At 42.8% G+C, this 20,834-nt stretch overlaps 1 protein-coding gene across 14 annotated transcripts in view; it reads right to left on the bottom strand.

Moving 5' to 3' along the window:
• Positions 1-20,834, bottom strand: part of FUT10 (fucosyltransferase 10) — a 265,015-nt gene that overhangs the window by 204,802 nt on the left and 39,379 nt on the right. For 10 of the 14 annotated variants that reach the window (XM_081221146.1, XM_081221152.1, XM_081221153.1 and 7 more), the window contains exon 3: positions 3,151-3,986. The exons of the other annotated variants lie outside the window; for them this stretch is intronic. In XM_081221146.1, the coding sequence (XP_081077272.1) occupies positions 3,151-3,986 (836 nt within the window). The remainder of the gene's footprint in view (positions 1-3,150; positions 3,987-20,834) is intronic. 14 annotated transcript variants of the gene reach the window in all.

The following is a 20,834-nucleotide window of genomic DNA, read 5'->3' as shown; positions in this document are numbered from 1 at the left end:
ACTGAAAGACATTCCCCTGCATAAATCAAGCAAACGACACCGAGAATAAGCCCACTCAGATTCGCTAGGTGTGAGGAACAGATTCAAGATGGCCCCATGATATCCACACCTCCTGGTATTCATGCCCTTGTGTTATCCCCTCCCCTCGAGTGTGGGTGTTACTGGTCACTTGCCTCTAACCAATAGAATATGACAAAGGTGAGAGGATGTATGTGATTACATGTATGTGGTTACACTCATGAGACTGTAGCACTGGTCTTGGCATCTCTCCCTCCCTTGCTGGCTTTGAGGAAGCAAGCAGCCATGTGGGGGAAGCACGGGACAGGGAACTGTGGGTGGCCTCTAGGAGCTGAGGGCAACCTACAGCCTACAGCCAGCAGGAAACTGAAGCCCTCAGTCCTACAACCTCAGGAAACTGAATCTGCCAACAAGCATGTGAGTTTGAAAGCAGACCTGTCCCCAGTTAAGCCTCTAGATGAGAACCCAGCCCTGACTGACACTTTGATTGCAGCCTTCCAGAAAACCCAGGTAAGCCATGACCAGAATCCTAACCCACAGAGACTGTGAAATAACAAAAGTTTGTTGTTTTAAGCCACTAAGTTTGTGGCACTACTGTTTAAACAGCAGTAGATAACTAATACACTAGCTTTGTACATTTATGAGAGGAGGAAGCAGAATAGAGGGAGGGGAAATGCACTGAATATTCTAATAGTGTTTTCTACATCTAAATACCATGATTTAAACTAGTATCAATTCTAAGATAAAAAATAATCAGAGTTGAGGAGATCAAAGTATTTCTTTCAGCTTTTATTTGTCTGAAAGAGAAAAAGTGAAGAAACATTTACATAGCTTACTTTAAGGCATACCATATATATAAGCTGTAACAAATCTTATAAACACATATGAAAACAGCTGGCCTAATACCCTTTAATTTATTTTCATGGTATGTTTTGTTCTGCTTTTCAATAATGAGCACATTTGCATTTGAGAATTGTACCAAGTTCTCTGAAATGCAAGCAGAGCCTTCCAGTCACCTCCATGGACCACCTCTCTGGGAGAAATAAGAGCATGCTGGAGGACAGCTTACTCTGTTTCTCCTCGAAGACTCCAGAGAGAAGGGCATTTAACTACACCACCTTCAGGCACTCTGAAATACCACAACCAGACAGCTGGTTCCGTGGGAAATGCACGAATGTATGTAGCCTCCTATATCTTTGAAAAAGCTATTGCCCAATGTCACTATACCCTATTTTCCAGTCCCCAGTAATCACCCCAATAGGGTTTCTGTGAGATGCGGGAGCAGCTAGGGTTTGTGTGCTTCTTTCAGTTTTCTGTGAATATAATCTCCAACATCGAAAAGAATGGTGAAAATGAGCCCAGGCAAACCATCATCCTCAGAAGTACTGTTTTCTGCCTTGATATATTTTCAGAATCAATCATTGGTATAGCATGGGCAATTAATGTGGTCTCTACTTTCTCATGTGTTTTTTGCAGTGGCATGTGTATGTGTGTGTGTGTGTGTGTGTGTATTTTGGTTTTTGCTGTAAGGTGGCCCTATAAATTAGGTCATAAAGGAAGTCACTGGAAATCAGGATGCATTCCCTGAGAAGAATGATGTAATATTTAGTGTTCCTGTTGCTGACCAAGACGCTCAGCTTAAAATAAAGATTTTTATGAATAAAACTTTGTTATAAGAAACCAGATAAAATAATTTAAATTCTCATACTTATTAAAATTAGGAAAAAAATGTTTCACATATTTTAAATTTGTCTAAGCATATACATATTTAGCACATGAAAGCCTCATACAGTATGTGTTCAATACATTAAAATAATTCCACACACTATTTAGGTTTATGTTTGGCCTGAAATTTCTATGTTAGCTAAAATAAACTTTTAAGTATTTAACAAAATTGTCTGCCTTCAGAGAATTTAGATAAAACGTTATGTGTATATGGGAGTCAAGGAAGTGATGGGTGACAGCCAAGTAGGGCCATCTCATTTTATTTTTAGATTTCAAAGATAGAAGAAAGTAATCTTTTTCTTTCAACAAGTTTCATTTTAATGAATTTGCTTCTCTATAAAGTGGAACCATTCCTGTCATAAATAATAAAGTAAGCAAATAAACATTAAGAACATCTAGAGGGCTTCCCTGGTGGTGCAGTGGTTAAGAATCCGCCTGCCAACGCAGGGGACACGCGTTCGAGCCCTGGTCCGGGAAGATCCCACATGCCGTGGAGCAACTAAGCCCGTGCGCCACAACTACCAAGGCTGCGCTCTAGAGCCCGCGAGCCACAACTACTGAGCCCGCATGCCACAACTACTGAGCCCATGTGTCTAGAGCCCGTGCTCCGTAACAAGAAAAGCCACCACAATGAGAAGCCCACGCACCGCCATGAAGAGTAGCCCCCGCTCCCCGCAACTAGAGGAAGCCCGCGCGCAGCAATGAAGACCCAACGCAGCCAAAAAATAAAAATTAATTAATTAATTTTAAAAAAAGAGCATCTAGAATTTGAAGATGTTACTAAGAACTTTAATTTTAATAATTTAAGAAAAAGAAGTCTTTTAAGGGTTATCCCCAACATTATTTGAATATTCTCTTTATATTAATAAGCATGTGTGTGTACCACACACAGAAAGAGCAACAATCAGGGAGTGAGAGGAAGTGAGAGAGAGACAGAGAGAGACAGAGAGAGAGGTTAACTGAGTGTGTATATGAAATGAAAATAAGTTTCAAAACGGCAGTCCATGGGGCATGAGCACAAGGGGTCTGGCATAAACCACAGCCTTGATGGAGAGGTTAAAGGACTGACCATGTGGATGAGATTCAGAACTTTCCATATTTTAAATTTTTTGGCCTTCTCCTTCCCCTGCAGCTTCCTTGTATTACTGCCCAGCACCTGCAATACATTATCCTCCAGAAGAAACAATAAAGGAGAACTTAAGGCCTTCAGGAAGAGGGACAGGACTAGTCAACTTCATGACAGTCCTCAAAGAATAGAAATGAAATAGTCGCCCTTGCCTCAGAGCCTGGCCTCTCTGACAGAAGTGAGGACCAGTGATGGGGCAGCTGGAACAGAACAATGCAGAGCAGCAGAGAACATCCAGACGGGCACCCCAGCACCTCTCTGCCAAACCTGGATTCGCTTACCTTTTCCTGGAGCCTAATGTTATCCCACACCTTGGAGCACACCATACACTCAAATGCGTCGATGTAGTTGTCCTGCTTGATGTCCTGCACCCCCCATTTCCGTTCCCTGAGAGCAGTGAGAAGTCGCTGATTCGAGATCTCACCCTTCAGCTTCCATTCTATGTAGGCCTGGTACAGTCTGTCGTCGTGATCCAGCTGTCGGATGTAACTTGCCAGTTCTCTAGGGTGAGAAAATTCTGACACCAGGATAGCACTTCTATTACTTGGAAGCCAGTCTGCGATGCTGGGTGATCCGTAATACACAGGGACGACCCCCAGTTTCAGAGGTCTCCAGAACTTCTCAGTGATGTAGTCATCGCAAACCGCATTCTCGAAAGCAAGGATAAACTTATACTGGGCAAGGATCCTATAAAAGTCACCAGCGTCCATAGAGGCTGGACCGTTCAGCTGCTGAGGGAGAGCTTTGTTTCGCAAACACTCGCCGTAAGAATCGACCTCAATGTACGTCATCAGCTCTCGAACGTAGCTGTCTCTGTCTGAGGGTGGGTCACAGTCGGACTGTACGTACACCAGAGGAGCGAGGCTTTTTCGAAGGTTGTTTTTGGACTGCAAGGGGACCAGGTATCGGAGTGACTTCAGGACTTCTGTGCCCTCCAGGTACTGGGTAGTTAGTGGCAGGTGGGAATGCCGGCTGAAGGTGGCCGTGTAGTTGAACAAGGTGATGACTGGCTGGTGAAAGAGCTTATAATTGTTTTTCGGAGACTCTTCATGAAAAAGGGCCCAGTCATGATGGGCTTTCCGAGGCAGAGGTAAGCTATCTATGTTAAAGTCAGTACCTAGGAGAAGAAGAGACAATGTAGTGTGTCCAAAGAACTCTGGGGTTTAAGTTTGAGCCCACCTGGTTAAGATTAGTATACAGAGGAGTCTGAGGCTATAAATAAGTAGCATATTACAGTGTCTGCAAAATGCCTGGCAGTCAATCATGAAGCTTTCACCCTAGAAACTGCTCAGGGAGAGAATGACCAAGGAAAGGGACCCCCTCTCTCATTTTATGAAAAGGGAAATGGGAGAAGTGTCTATCCTGATTCTAAAGAATTTATTCCACTGCCTCCTGGCTTTTCTTCCAGAGGCATTGCCTAAGAGAGGGAAGGAGAAAGGAAGAGATAGACAGTTCTTAAAAAACAAAAAGCAAGAGAAAGGAAGCCAAAAAGGGAAAAGCAACCAGCTTGGCAGATTGATTAACTGAAAAAAAGTGAAATCATGCAAAAGTAGCCAGAACAAATATACAGGAAAATATTTTTTTTAATCCAAAATGATCAATTTCAACAAAGCGCAGCGAATCAACCTTAGTAAAAATGGTAGACAAGAGGCTTTTAAAGACTTAAGAGCTGATAATAGCACTATGTTACAGACCGCTACAGGATGGACATGAATTAACAAGCACATCAAGAAATAAAGAAGGCATAACAGGATTATAGTTATGAGTGATTCCAGCTTCCACAGGATTAATTGGGGAAATCTTTGAAACATGATAATGTGCAGACAGAAATGATGGATATGGTAAGCCACTGTTTCCTGACTGTGTGCGTGGAGACCCAATCAGGCAGAAGTTATCTCTATAACTGAGAAAGAAGAATTAAGACAATTATCACAATACGTAATACAGAATTTCTAAGGTGTTCCAGACACTGATGATTTTTGGGCCCTGTGATTTGATTTTTTAAATATAAGAAAATGGCACACATACAAAAATCCATCTTCTAGCATCCACTGGGGAAAAACACACCAAATAAATTCTTCCAGCATAATAAAGCATATTCTCTGGTAGAATTCATAAAAATTAATTATTTAATGCCAGCGCACACTCTCTCAAATAAATTTATACTCTTGAGTGCCAACAGCACATCAGTGAGGAATCAGTTAATCAAGAAAGGTTTGAAGAACAGTATGGAGGTTCCTTAAAAAACTAAAAATAGAACTACCATATGACCCAGCAATGCCACTACTGGGCATATACCCTGAGAAAACCATAATTCAAAAAGAGTCATGTACCAAAATGTTCATTGCAGCTCTATTTACAATAGCCAGGACATGGAAGCAACCTAAGTGTCCATCAACAGATGAATAGGTAAAGAAGATGTGGCACATATATACAATGGAATATTACTAAGCCATAAAAAGAAATGAAATTGAGATATTTGTAATGAGGTGGATGGACCTAGAGTCTGTCATACAGAGTGAAGTAAGTCAGAAAGAGAAAAACAAATACCGTATGCTAAGACATATATATGGAATCTAAGAAAGAAAAAAAAAAGGTCATGAAGAACCTAGGGGTAAGACGGGAATAAAGACACAAACCTACTAGAGAATGGACTTGAGGATATGGGGAGGGGGAAGGGTAAGCTGGGACAAAGCGAGAGAGTGGCATGGACATATATACACTACCAAATGTAAAATAGATAGCTAGTGGGAAGCAGCCGCATAGCACAGGGAGATCAGCTCGGTGCTTTGTGACCACCTAGAGGGGTGGGATAGGGAGGATGGGAGGGAGGGAGAAGGAAGAGGGAGAAGATATGGGAGCATCTGTATATGTATAGCTGATTCACTTTGTTGTAAAGCAGAAACTAACACACCATTGTAAAGCAATTACACTCCAATAAAGATGTTAAAAAGAAACCAAATAAAATTATGCTGGAAGACATATACTGAGCCCATAGAAACTGCTGAAGAAAGTACATACTACTGTCTTGATAACAGGCTTTCATTTCTCAATGATCAGGAATGAAAGACTAACATCTAAAAATGGTCATATATTTGTTTACTTGGCATTTGCTACGTTGGACCTTTAGCATCAAAAAAGAATTTCATCCACACACCTGAAATGTAATGGCATGCAGAGCTGGATGGTCAGTAATGGTTAATAGCCAAACATGAAGACATGAAAGAGAACTTGAGAGGAAAAGCAATTTATCATATTGAACTAGCTGCTGCTCATAAAGGTTCTAGGCTGGTCAAGTGGCCAACAATGGGAACTGAACCCATAAATTTGAGTTAGAACATAAAGCTTCCACCAAAGGCAGAGCAGAGAATCAAGGCCATCTGCCTGGGACAGGAAGAACCAGAGTCCAACCCATAGGAGTCAGAGGCAGGGATCCAGATGTAAGATTAGAGACTGCAGGGAATACGGTTAAAACTAATGTGGGTCTAGAATTAACTGGGGGATCCGGCACAGGTGCCTTGAGACGGCCACACGAGTGGCTGTCTGCCACTGTTATCTGGCACATGGGTGATTCTTAATCTGCTTTACCCTGTGGTTGCCACGGCAAAGATCCAAAATGCAGAGCAGAAAGACACAAAGCCTACCTCCAGTGCTGCAGAGAATGGAGAGGGCCTGCCTTTCATCAGTGTGTGGCTACATCAGTGAAGTATTATAAGAGGAACTAAAAATGGCTGTCGAGACCTTTTCAGGGCCAATATCTAGGTCTGTGTGTTGGTAATAGGAATGAGACTTGAAACTGGTACCAGTTATAATGAGCTTTTCATTCATTATAACTAGAGGCAAGGCTTCCAGGCCCATTCAGCCAAGTTGCTGCTGGAACTTTGATGTTGGGAAGGAGAGAAGAGCGTAAGGTCCCTCAGATGTGCAATCTGTAGTAGAAAAGAAGCCTGCAGAATCTGAGCAAGAAACATTTATTTATATTCGTGCCCTAAAAACAAACACAGTTTTTTAAAAATGAGAGCTTGAGGTTCTCATACATCTGACTTCTGTTTCATTTGTAGGAGTGGGACTATCTTTAATAGTGGGGGAATGCCTCTTTAATAGAGAGGAAAGTTTAAGGGACCCAACTTTCCAGAAACATTTCCCATTATTTGCTACTTTAAAAAGTATTTCCTAGTTACTTCCCTAAGATACATACACACACACACACACACACACACACACACACACGATCACATTAAAACAGGTTTTTCTTCCAAACTAAAATTCTCTGAGGAAGATGAAAAAACATATGTCATTTTGCCCAGCAAGCTCTTCTCCTAAACTTAGAGCTTCAGATGGTAAACACTTAAGAATTCTAAAATCAGAACCATAACAGACCTAAAATACTTCTTTGAGGATATCACGACCTAGAATGTGAGTGGTGATATTGAGCAGTTTCTGAAAGGTATCAGATGTGGCTCAGGAACCAGCTGAGTTATCTAGCTCTGACTCCAGGGCAATGCCCACTATAACAAGAGTTGGAAGTGGGGTCTTTAAAGAAATGAAAATCAGTTAAACTATGATAAATCCATAAAAATGTGACTAACTTGCATATGATTGGTTCAGTAGTTTTATACAGCCATCTTCACTGGCTCTTACATTTAACAACTTCAGATTTAAACTTTCGTTTCTCTGGGTTATTTTGTGTTTACTGAACACTGACAAATTCATTCGTTCCTTTAACAGCTGACAGATAGATCTTAAGCACTAAAGTGCAGTGTAAAGGGAATTGCAACTTGGAGCACAAATGGAATAAAATTAATGCTAGCGAACGGTGTCAGATTGCTGACAATGGGGACTGAATCTGAAATGGCAGAGAAGCAGAGGTGTGACCATCCTTTATGATATGTTTATGTGCTCCCTTTCTTCTGCAGGGGCATATACTCTTCTTTTATGGTTCCCACACAAACTGGTAGAAGCAGAAGGCAACACATATTATTAACCCCACTCTATGAAGAAAATTTAGTTTGAGTCATGTACCTGGAGTTAAAGATCCCTGGTGGGGGCCAGAATTTTCAGACTGGCTAATGGTAAAGGACCAGAGAGATCACTGGCCCTGCTACAAGGCTGATTCTGTCGAATAACTTACTCTTGGCACTCCCAAGACACTGACGGAAATATTACCCAGCTTAAACCCAGCCCACCTGGGAAGAGGCACACCTTCACTCAGAAAAAAGAAATGCTCCCACACAGTGTCCCCCAGAGGTCACCTGTTTCTAAAAAGAACCTCTACGGTAAAACAGTGTTTTCCCATAAAATGTGATTCCGCAAAAATACCCCGATAGAGGAATCTAAAACTTTGGAGGAAAAACAATCTAGGCCAAGGGGCTGCCTCATGATATTATCATTTGCATAGTTCATTGCTATTTTTAAAGCCATTTCACGTGACTTTTCTTAACCTACCCACACAGCCCCATCAGGTCATCTATGTTCTCTAAGGTTCTGAGGGTTAACTGAAAATGCCACACAGGTACCTCTGCAGACAGCCTGGCTCTAGCCAATTCAGAGGGGCTGTGGCAGGAGTCCTAACTTCTAGACCCATATTTTTCCCTCTTCTCCCATCTTCTCTGTTCCGGAGTCCTTTTACTTGCCGCTTAATCAATTCTAGGTCATGTAGTCCTCTCTCAAGTATACATGTTCAACTAGGCATCTGACCATTCTACCCCTGGGCGTGGAAAGTTCTCAAGCCCCCTTACTGAGCCCATGCTGAGGGCCAGTCAGTAACTCTGTGGTCCCCTTCCTAACAGTGCAGGGCAGAGGCAGGAGTGCAGAGCGTCCCGCCCACCATAGGCCTGAACGTTTAAAGGCTATCGATCGATCTAACACGCTGCTAAATGTTTCACCCTTCTACCTTTACACACATATAGATTCATGACGTTTTTCAATGTGCAAAGCAATGGTTCACACCAAATATGGATAACATCTATTCAAAATTAACATCATTCTCTGCCACAAACCATGCTTCCCTTTGGGGCCTGGCGAGGGGTGAGAAGAGGAGGGAGAGGATTCTTCCTCACTTGTTGGCTCACCCTCACCTAATCCCTCAAACCTTCCCCTCCATTCGCTCAGGACCCCACAGGGGAAACACCCACTTGCTCTCCCTCCTCGGGGTCTTGCCCTGTCTGTCCCCACTGTCCAGCTGCCTCCTGAAGCTCCTGGGTGTGTTGTCTCTAAGGTTTCTCCACCACTGAAAGAGTCCCCACCAGACAACCTCCGCCCCACTTTTCGAGGCCCTCAAAGGAACCTGCAGCTGAAGGGCAGGTTCCATTCAGAACTCTCAGACCCCTCCAGGTTCCACGCTAGAATGCAGGTGTGCTTGTCCCCCATTCCTTCCACCCCTGGCTCTCTCCTACACCGTGCAGACCCTGTGCACATGGACGCGGACACCTCGTTCTGCGAGTCCAAGTTCTCTCCTGCGCCCTCTGCTCACTATGCCTCAAGCTCAGCTGGCCGCCTCCCTGGCCTGCAGAGCCCAGTTTCAGCAGGGAATCCGGCTATGTTGGTCTAGCGAGAATGCCCCACCTTGACCTCTGACCAAGTTCCTCACCCCCGACACTCGACGGCTCAGTCCCCCGGCTGCCTTTAGCAAGAATCCTGTGGCCTTCCCCGGTGGCGCAGTGGTTAAGAATCCGCCTGCCAACACAGGAGACGCGGGTTCAAGCCCGGGTCCGGGAAGATTCCCACATGCTGCAGAGCAGCTGAGCCCGTGGGCTACAACTACTGAGCCTGTGCTCTAGAGCCCGCGAGCCACAACTACTGAAGCCCGCGCGCCTAGAGCCTGTGCTCCACAACAAGAGAAGCCACCGCAATGAGAAGCCCGCACAGCACAACAAAGAGTAACCCCCACCCGCCACAACTAGAGAAAGCCCGCGCGCGGCAACGAAGAACCAACGCAGCCAAAACCAAGTAAATAAAATAAATTTATTTTTTAAAAAAGAAAAGAAAAAAGACGGCTAGCAATACAGCAGTGCTTAAAAGAGTGCTCCACTATCATCTCTGAGATTTTTCTCCCAAACCACTGACACCCATTCCCAAGTTTTGATGCTGATGCTTTCTTGGCATGACCAGAAGATGTCAAAGAAAGGTTTCCGACACCAGCTTGACTCACATTTTCCTCAAATGGCCCTTCACTGGTTTGTGGATGGAAACATCCAAGGGCTGCAGTGGTCCCATCGTGCCAAGTGGAAGGACAGCCCAGTTCGTGCCCACACAGGCAATCACAACTACATTACTGCCGATGCTCAGGGGAAGGCTAGAAATGCAAAATACATGCTGACTTCAGAGATATTAAATTTGAAAAAGAACAATGCCTTTTAGAATTAAGGAAATTTTGTTTACCTAAATGAATACAGGCTATCCACACTGTTGTGAACCTGGCATTGTCCAGGAAACTACCATGGAGATATGTCCACGTCAGGGCAGAGACGGCTGCCCTAGTCTTTTTTTTTTTTTTAAGAACATGTTGGGGGTAGGAGCTTAGTAACTTTATTTATTTATTTTGCTGTGTTGGGTCTTCGTTTCTGTGCGACGGCTTTCTCTAGTTGTGGCAAGCGGGGGCCACTCTTCATCGCGGTGCGTGGGCCTCTCACTATCGCGGCCTCTCTTGTTGCGGAGCACAGGCTCCAGACGCGCAGGCTCAGTAGTTGTGGTTCACGGGCCTAGTTGCTCCGCGGCATGTGGGATCCTCCCAGACCAGGGCTCGAACCCATGTCCCCTGCATTAGCAGGCAGATTCTCAACCACTGTGCCACCAGGGAAGCCCTGTGCCCTAGTCTTTTTAACAGTCATGTAGTATTATTCCATTGAGAATACACAGTCATTTCAATATTTATTCTCCCAAGTTTTCCACTTTGTGGGACAAAAATCTAAACTCTGAACTAGCAACTAGAATTTCAGAGCAGGCCATCCATGCATCTGCCTTAGACGCCTGGCTGGAGGCACATTTTACAGAAGTCAATCCCGAATATAGCAAACCACTCCAAGCTAATGACATCCTCTGAAACCAAGGATCAAGACAACAACTGAGGGACTTCCCAGGGGGCACAGTGGTTAAGACTCCACGCTCCCAACGCAGACGGTCCGGGTTCAATCCCTGGTCAGGGAACTAGATCCCACACATGCCGCAACTAAAAGGCCTGCCAACCACAACTAAGGAGCACATGTGCTGCAACTAAGGAGCCGGCAAGACACAACTAAGGAGCACGCCTGCTGCAACTAATACCTGGTGCAACCAAATAAATAAATAAATAAGACAACAACTGAGTGCTTTTTCCAAAGCAAGTCTACCCACCAGGTAGATACAGAACTGCCAAATCATTCCATCCCACTTAGCCTTTGAGCCACTTTTTGACCCTAGTTGGAAGCTATGACCTGGAAAAATAAACTTTCCTTAGAGTCTCTCTCTGCCCAAGAGAGAACAGTGCAGAATAAAGCACTGTCCTCCAGGGGATTCCCTGGCGGTCCAGTGGTTAGGACTTGGTGCTTTCACTGCCAGGGCCCGGGTTCGATCTCTGGTTGGGGAACTAAGATCCTGCAAGCCATGCAATGAGGAAGGAAGGAAGGAAGGGAGGGAGGAAGGAAGGAAGGAAGGAGGAAGGGAGAGAGGGAGGGAGGGAGGAAGAAAGAAAGAAAGAAAAAGAAAGAAAGAAAGAAAGAAAAAACTGTCCTCCAAAGTTAATCATGTCTAGGATACTCTCAGCTTGATTTTCTAATATACACAGAAAATCTAATCTTGACCAAGGATTTTAGGTCCACATTAAGAATCCTTAGTAACATAATGAATAAATTATATTTTATAGGCCCAAGTTTAATACCACAAACAAATAAAAGGCACCCCTCCTATGGCAGTCAAAAAGAGACAGTAAACGCATAAAGCAAAGAACATAAATACTTTCCTATAATTGTTATTTTATTTAAATTTTTTCATCCAATTCCTCGTATAATAAATGCTCGATACAAGAAATTTATTGCACTAAAAAACCATAAAATAACCACCAGAGGGTAGAGGGGAATGGGAGGAGAAGAAAGATCATCCATATTCCCAAAGGAAAGCAATGTTTCACATCGGGGTGTACGAGTGTCTGAGTGTGCATGAGTGTGCCAGTGTGTCAGTATGTGAGCATGTGTAGGTAAGATTCAAATAAGAACATATTTACTACAACTCTTCAGTAGAGTCACAGCTAATATGGCTTGAAAAAAATTCACAGTGATAATAGTTCATGCTGTAATTGTTCATACTCAAAGAAAGATAAAAGTTGTCCCAAAACACACCCTATCCCATAGAGACCGTGGGCTCCAAAATCAGAAATGAAAATCCCCTCATACACTCTCATCCTGACGCGGGAAGCCTAACAGGTGAGATGCCTTGCCTCGTGGCTCAGTATATCCCCACCTGCCCTCCAAAGCTGCAGTGCCAACAAGTGAGCAGGTGTTTGGGAGCAAAAGTACAAGACATGGAGTGAGAAAATGAGGCTGCTCGGAGAGGGAGGTCATCACACAAAGTCTGGGGGTTGATGGACATGCTCAGGTAGGTGAGGTCACAGAGGTTTCAGCAGCCACAGCCGTCAGATGACCATGTGCAGAAATGGCAGAGGAGGAGGATGCTTCTATGACATGGTGAACTGCTGAACAAACAGGGTAGCCTACCCCAGATTTCTGGCTGATTTAAGAAATAAATGCTTTGATTGCTAAGCCACTTTCTTATAAATAAATAAATAAATAAATTTATTTTTGGCTGCGTTGGGTCTTCGTTGCAGTGCATGGGCTTCTCATTGCGGTGGCTTCTCTTGTTGCAGAGCACAGGCTCTACGCACGGGCTCAGTAGCTGTGGCTCACGGGCTCTAGAGCTCAGGCTCAGTAGTTGTGGTGCACAGGCTTAGGTGCTCCATGGCATGTGGGATCTTCCCGGGCCAGGGCTTGAACCCGTGTCCCCTGCATTGGCAGGTGGCTTCTTAACCACTGTGCCACCAGGAAGTCCCTAAGCCACCTTTGGTCACGTTCTCCATACTTGCAGCCTGATCCATCTGAATGACGATGGTATTAGTCTGTGGCCTAATGTTTGGGAAGTCTGCGTGTTGCTGTACTGAGAAGCGATCTTATAGATGAGACCCCGCTGCTCTTCTTCTAAAACAGGCTAAATTGCTACTGCCAGTGGACCTGGAGGAGGTGAATTCTTCTACAGGAAGAGATTTCCAAGTTGCCCAACTTGGAAACTCGTTGTTCCCTATCCGATTATCTCGTGGTCTATTGAATAGGCCTGAACTATAGCATTTATCATACTCAACTGTAATTATGTGAGTACCTATCCAGCCCTCCAGCAGACAGGGAGGTTTTCAAGGACCCATGTCTTGTTTCATCTTTGCCTGAAGATCCTAACATAGTGCCTGGGATGTAGCAGGTACTCAAAGATATTTGGAAAATAAATATAGATGTATTTTTTGGTCTTATTCTGCAAACGCCAGGCCTAAGCTTATTTGGGCAAGAAGAGGTAGAGAAAGAGCAAGAAGTAAAAGTAGAAATTGGGTGTTAATGGCAAGTATTTGTCAAGGGGATGTGGAACCACTGGGAATTCTAAAAACAGAAATCTTAAAATTAAGTCAAAGCATTGAAAACCCTTCATACAAGTGTCATCTGCAAATTATATCAGTCCCATCACAAGCAAACAGGAATTTCAGTTCACAGTCCTAGCTGTTTGATTTCATGACCTGCATCTCCACCCGATGAGGTCAACAGGTTTCTGTAAACATAAAAGGATAGGGCTTCCCTGGTGGCGCAGTGGTTAAGAATCCGCCTGCCAATGCAGGGGACACGGGTTCAAGCTCGGGTCTGGGAAGATCCCACATGCCGCGGAGCAACTAAGCCCGTGTGCCACAACTACTGAGCCTGTGCTCTAGAACCCACGAGCCACAACTACTGAAGCCCGCGTGCCTAAAGTCTGTGCTCTGCAACAAGAGAAGCCACTGCAATGAGAAGCCCACGCACCGCAACGAACAGTAGTCCCCGCTCAGTGCAACTAAAGAAAGCCCGTGCGTAGCAATGAAGACCCAACACAGCCAAAAACAAAAGCAAGTAAAATAAATAAATTTATTTTTAAAAAAACATAAAAGGATATATATTAAGTTAGGGAGAAAGAGGTAAAATGAATTGATGATAAAATCACTACATCATCTTAGGACCTTTCTCCTGCCTCATTTACTCTGACAAATATAGCAATTTTATTTTAATTACTTATGATAGTACTTAATGGTAGACTAGTGATACTACCATCCCATAAAAAAAATAATGAAGTCTTAGCAACACTTTGACATCCAGTTATTAATTCTTTGCAAAAAAAAATTTGACAGAGTCAATGATTTGAGAAAGAAGTAGTGAGTTACAAGAATTAAAAAATGGGATAGTAAGGAAAAGCTAAAGAACTAGACTCTTAGCTGATCTTTGGTATGGAAGATTTCTAGGCGGAGGTCATTTCTGGACTATTCTATGCTGACCACAGTTTCATTAGTGTTTATTCTATGGAAACATCTTAGCAGTCAGTCACGGAAAATCATTAAAATTCATTCTAATCCTGAGCTCATGCGAAGTCCATGAAATTATAACTGGCAAGTTAAATAAATAAGCCAAGTGTCTTGTCTTTTTTGAGCTTTATAGGAATCAAATGTATAAGTAAGCAATAAGTAAGATTTTATTAAAAGCAGAGCAAATTCCCAATTTGCTGTTTGAGCTTGCAAAATTTAATTATCCATTTTCATTTTTTTAACATCTTTATTGGAGTATAATTGCTTCACAATGGTGTGTTAGTTTCTGCTATATAACAAACTGAATCAGCTATACATATACATACATTTTCATTTTGTTTCAAATTTTTCACATGTTAAAAGAATTCAAACTTTGAGGGGAAATTGGTACAGCCTTGTCGAGGCCCACCTGGCAGTATGTACCAAAGTTTAACTTAATTTATCCATTAACCCAGCAACTCTATTCTCAAATATCTAGAGAAATAAGAGTATATATGGGCAAAGACATAGAAGTACGTTCATGGTAATGTAACAGAAAAACAGCAACCTAAATAACCATTGACAGGGGAATGGTTAACTAAACTTAGGTACCTCTATACCAATAAATCAACATAACTTTAAAAATAATGAAGTAAATTGATATAGACTAACACGACAAAAATCTTTAAAACATATGTTTAAATGGAAACACCAATATATATCTACGGTATGATTCAGTTTAAGAAAAAAACAGACAAAACTACAGGCTGAATTCAATTATACACAAAAATTCTGAAGGATAACCAATAATCTAACTGGGATGGGGATTAAGAAAGTAAGGTTGAACTTTCCTTCTTTGCTTGGTAGATTTCTTTGTGGTCTAAATTGCGTTAGTGATATATTTATGCCTTAATTGTGTAAATTTTAAACATCCAAAAATTAGAGGAAAAAATGAGACACCTCTCTGAAGAGAAGCATTAAAAAAGTCTCACAAACTTTGTATAACACGCAAAGGCTCACAGATACAGCCCAAAACTGCCATATCACCCCAGTGCTACTTAGGAAAGATTGTCCTTGGAGTCTTGCATGCTTATAAGAGTATCATACTTCAGAATTTATGTGGAAAATTATGTGGCACAGTTAACTGCCAGGAATTTCATCCGCCCCCAGAAGGAGAGCAGGCAGATTACAACTTCCTTGAACATCAGCAGGTGAATGTGTTCGGCTAACATCCAGTGAATGAATTATTTCAGATATAAACGAGAGATTAGCACACATCCTCAGAGAAACCACGTTAGGGCAACGCCTTGTAATTCAGTTGAAAAAGTGGTTGGAGTTTTAAGATTAAACATATCAAAATAATCAAGCTGGAGCCCATCAAACCAAGCACCTTGAAATAATAATTATTATTTTAATTTGTTAATCTTGGTGCTTTCAATATGTACTTCACAATTTTTTTTGATCACAAAAGTATTAAATGTTGGCAATGTCAGAGCTCTTAAAATAGTATTCTGGAAAGCAGAAAAGTAATGAAGCATAGTATGTCCTTAATAAAATAGGGAACCAAACTATATAAAATATTTTTTTAAAAAATCAGTTGAAATCAGGTAAGTGATAAAAACCCAGTCCTCCAGCTGCATGGCTTATAGCTGCATGGCTTCCAGAGGGATTCTCCCAGAGTTGGGTCCCTCGTAGCTGAGCCTTAAGGTGAAGAAACATAAAATGTCCATTTTTCTTGCCTTTCCTCTATTGTTCAGATGCTCATTCCCCTGGTGCCCTAATGTTCTTTACGGTATCTAGTAGAGGAGGCTAGGGCGACCAACTCATCCCAACTTGCCTGGGACTTCTCCAGTTTTATCAGTGAGAATCCTGTATCCGAGGAACCACGTGAGTCCTGGGCAACTCCAGACAGTTAGTCAGCCCCAGGCCACACTCCCATGAAAGAAAAAATCATCCAGGCAGAAGGGGCATGAGTCTTATTGCCTGTCAGCGTAGGCTACAAATCAGAGTTTCATCTCTTTTTGACTGGAAAATAGAGTAATCTCAAATATATGCTGCGAGACAGAAGCCAGACAAAAGAGAGTCCACAGTGTGCAATTCAATTTATACAAAGTCTCTAAACGAGCAAAACTAACCTATAGTGATAGAAATCAGATCAAAGGGATAGCAGAGAGCAGGGAGTAGGGGCAGACTGGCTTCCAGAGGGGCACAGGGGAAATGTCTTAACTGATAAATTGTCACCAACTGCTGACTTAGAATGTGTGCATTTGTTATATGCAAACTTCACCTTTCAAGAGTTGACTTCTAAAAGAAGAGTGAGATCTTCCATCACCCAAAAGATTCAGGACAGACTGGGGCAACATCTTTTAGGGATCCTGCCGGAGGGATCCCTGAGGCTTGGGGAAAGTCAAAGATCTATGGTCACTCTCAGCTCTACGGGAGCATCACATTACCCTGGTCCCTATATAAAATAAATTCAAAATTCACTCAGAGCTTGTGCAGTCCCTGATTACAGGAAATTGTACAGATTCCTTCTCTGGAAATATCGAAAGAAAAGCATAGCTACTGTTCTCCCATTCTACGTTGTTTTGTTGTTGTTATAACTATAAGCACATCGAAAGACTAAAGACCAGAGGTACAATAGAAAGGGAGGTGGGGTAGATTTCAGTGCCTCTAATAATGCACAGCCCAACACAAACAGCTTTTAGTACAGAGATAATCCCAGCTGTGGGAACCTAATCTAATAAAAATGTGTGAAGTGGCTTTTGTTCAGGAGGTGGTCTCCATTCTGACCTTGAGGCCCTATTTACTTACTTCGAGGAAACATCTGAGAGTTGGCTAGATACTAGGGGATGGAGGAAAAATCTTCCAGGATGAAAGGATGGGGTACCTGAGAGGGGAATAGAGGATTCAAACCGATGCCTTCAGTGAATCGTTAAGTGACCCTACCCTTCAAGGGAAACAGAGCTTGAGTATTTGATTTTTTAGAATGTTAACCTTACCCTGACCCAAGGAAACCATCACTTTTCAGTTCTCTGCCTCTTCCTTGATTCTAATACTGCCCAGGGAGCTGGTAGGCACTGAAAATTATTGGCATCTGAGGCTGGAACGGATGGAATCTGCTTTGTTGCTAGGCAGTTGGGCGATAGCTGTGATCCTGCAGCACCCACAGGAGGGAGGTTCTGCATGCTGGTGGTGACTGTGGGAGAAGAAAGAAGGCCAGCCTTTAAAAGGCCTGTGGGGAAGCTTCCATGGACTTGCACTGGAAATTTCTCAAGTGAAAAGCCAGAAGTCTCCCACTTGTTACATATCTGGTGAGCGCTAAGACTCGTGAGCCTCGGGCGTGTAAATTTCCATGTGCCAAATGTCTGCGGGTTCCTGTTAGCCAGGAAAGCGGCTCTTTGCACTGCACCAACAGAGCCAAACATCTTCCCAGAATTATTTCCCGACTGGGAAATGGAAAGTTATTGGGTTGACTCTCCCATCGGCTGGTACGTAATGAAGTCCAGTCCATAGCTGAGATCCTGGCCCAGGGAAACATCAGAGCCAATTCCCTCCTCTGCAACTGTCGAGCTGAGCTGGCATGCAGGGGCCCCAGAGCAGTGCCATCTGCCCAGCCAGACCCTTCAGGCCAGCCACCTGTTACTGATGAACAGCCATTTCACTCAGGTGTCCTGCCATATTGTCAGGTCCCCTCCATCTAATAACGAGCAGTGGATAGCGGCTGGGTGTTATGGTCCAGGCCATTCAGATACCAAGCCTTGAAAATAAATCCTCCCCCAGTAACTTGGAGCTAGTGCTCAGGAAAAATAATGGCACCACAGAGATATCTTTGAGCTTGCATAAAAGGAGTTGGAGGATTAGAACTGGTGAGTGACGTTATGAGAAAAATATCACATTCACTGATCCAAGGTACATAAGAAAATTAAGACAGAATAACACAAAATCAGGATGAAGGAGACAGACAGGGAAACGCTGAAGTAGTTTTAATCTACAGCTCAGCTGGAATGAGGCCAACATGAACCACGGAGCAGTATTTCTATTAATCTGCTCCCTAGCAGCTATGCTGAAGAGGAGGTGCTGGTTTCCACTTTACTGAATGGCTCCATCTTGAATGAAAAACTGCCTGGTACCATTAGTTAATTAGAAAAGGAATCTTTAGAAAAATCTTCACTTGGGGTTTAAAACAACAACATGCCAAACTAAGAGGGGATAATCTGGAAGACCATTTCAGGACCAGCTCTAAACAAAGCACATGTGAATCTCACTCAGCAGCATCAGAGAGTTTTGAAACTCAAAACTCTTAATTGGGCTTCCCTGGTGGCGCAGTGGTTGAGAGTCTGCCTGCTGATGCAGGGGACACGGGTTCGTGCCCCGGTCCGGGAAGATCCCACATGCCACGGAATGGCTAGGCCCCTGAGCCATGGCCGCTGAGCCTGCGCATCCGGAGCCTGTGCTCCACAACGGGAGAGGCCACAACAGTGAGAGGCCCGCGTACCGCGCCCCCCCCAAAAAAAAAGACCTCTTAACTGTACTTGCCAAGCATTCACCATTCACAGCTCAGGACAGGCATCTGACCACTACCAGCCACTTCTGGTTGAACATTGAGTCACACCTCCTCGTGAACATTATACAGGCCACTCAAACCACTTTGACAGAGTTAACATATGAGCAATGATTAAATTACAATGCACCATATTTAAAACCCGTCCTTACTAACTACACGTTTTCATTGTCTTTAAGTCTAAAGACCTGGGACAGTGAAGCCCTCAATAGCAGTGAAACTCTCGACCTTCGAAATCAACATTACCAAGCTACTTTTTTGAAGAAGCCCTCAAAATATCTTCAAAGACATAAATACAGAGCCAAGGAAAGCAAAAACGAAGCCCTGGGAATAAATAGTGAACCAGTGAGAAGCTAAAAAGGCCTCAGAAACACTCAGCAATGACTATACCATTGGAACTGCAATTCGATCCAGTCAATTCACTCTTCAACCTCAGAGCCATGCAAGGCAAGACAGAAAATACTGGCCATGTCATTCACAGGCCTAAGTGTCCATTGCAATGGGGAAAAAAGACCCACACCAAGCCACAACACCATGAATTTTTAGAAAACTGGTTATTTACAAAGGAATGGGAAGCAAAATACTACCAGATACAAAGAGGTATATATACAAAGAGGTATATATAAAGGTGAACCCAATTCCAGCTACCGGTATTCTTAGTTAGTACTTATGGTACCTTTCCTTCAAAGACAGAAAGCTGTACCAAAATCAGAAATCTAACACCCCTTAATTAAATTAGCCTGTGTGACTGACTGGTCACAAAGTTCACTTACAAAGGAAAAAGAATCAGAATGACATCAAACTTCTGGAACCCAACGGAGCAAATCTTTCAAAATTCTGAAGGAGGATAAACTTGCCTTATACTCTTCTTAGGAAACAGTTAGAAGGGGCTGCAGCCACTCAAGGAAGTAAGTCAAGAAAGTGGGAAATAGACCTAGGAAATAAGAAGTCCATCACAAAGCAGCAAAGAAAAAATAAAAAAACCCTCAGGGGCTTCCCTGGTGGCGCAGTAGTTGGGAGTCCGCCTGCCGATGCAGGGGACATGGGTTCGTGCCCCGGTCTGGGAAGATCCCACATGCCACGGAGCGGCTGGGCCCGTGAGCCATGGCCGCTGAGCCTGCGCGTCCGGAGCCTGTGCTCCACGACGGGAGAGGCAGCAGAATTAGCAAGTAACAAGTCTAAACTGAGCGGGAGAGGTGTGCAGAACAAATGTTCCCTGGAGGAGAAATAAAATGAATAGATTATCTAATACGTCAGACCATTTATTTTTTAAACTTTATGTACCTAAAATTTATTTGTTTTATATACACAAAAATTCTACCTACATAGATAGGCATTTCATATATCGGATGGAAAACTGTTAAAATAAAATTAATGATCATGAATTAATAAAAACTACACAATTTTTTAAAGACGATTATTAGCTCTAGGTTAAAAAGTATCAAAAAAGGAAATGTAAGATGATATAACGTTTAGAAATTGTTTAAAATAATTAAGAGGGCAAGGAGGAATGTAGGGATAATCAAACACAAATAAGAGAAGATTGATGATTTTTGAAGCTGGGTAAAAAGTACCAAGATGAAAACTTAAAATTCTAACAATTATATAGTAAACAATGATTTCTGATGTCATTAAAAATAAACCAAATAACTGTCTCAAGAAATACAAGTATGCACATATTATTTAGATATATGAACACAAATTCCAGGAAAGCTACAGGAAACAGAGGATAGGAGAGAGGGAAAGAGAACTTTTTTCCATTTAAGAAAAAACCTTTTAGAAGATGTGGTACATATATACAATGGAATATTACACAGCCATAGAAAAAGAATGAAATAATGCCATTTGCAGCAACATGGATGGACCTA

The sequence above is a fragment of the Mesoplodon bidens genome (assembly GCF_964165515.1).
Source record: "Mesoplodon bidens genome assembly, chromosome: 20".
NCBI classification, from domain to species: domain Eukaryota; kingdom Metazoa; phylum Chordata; class Mammalia; order Artiodactyla; family Ziphiidae; genus Mesoplodon; species Mesoplodon bidens.
This window is presented reverse-complemented; position numbering and strand designations above follow the sequence as displayed.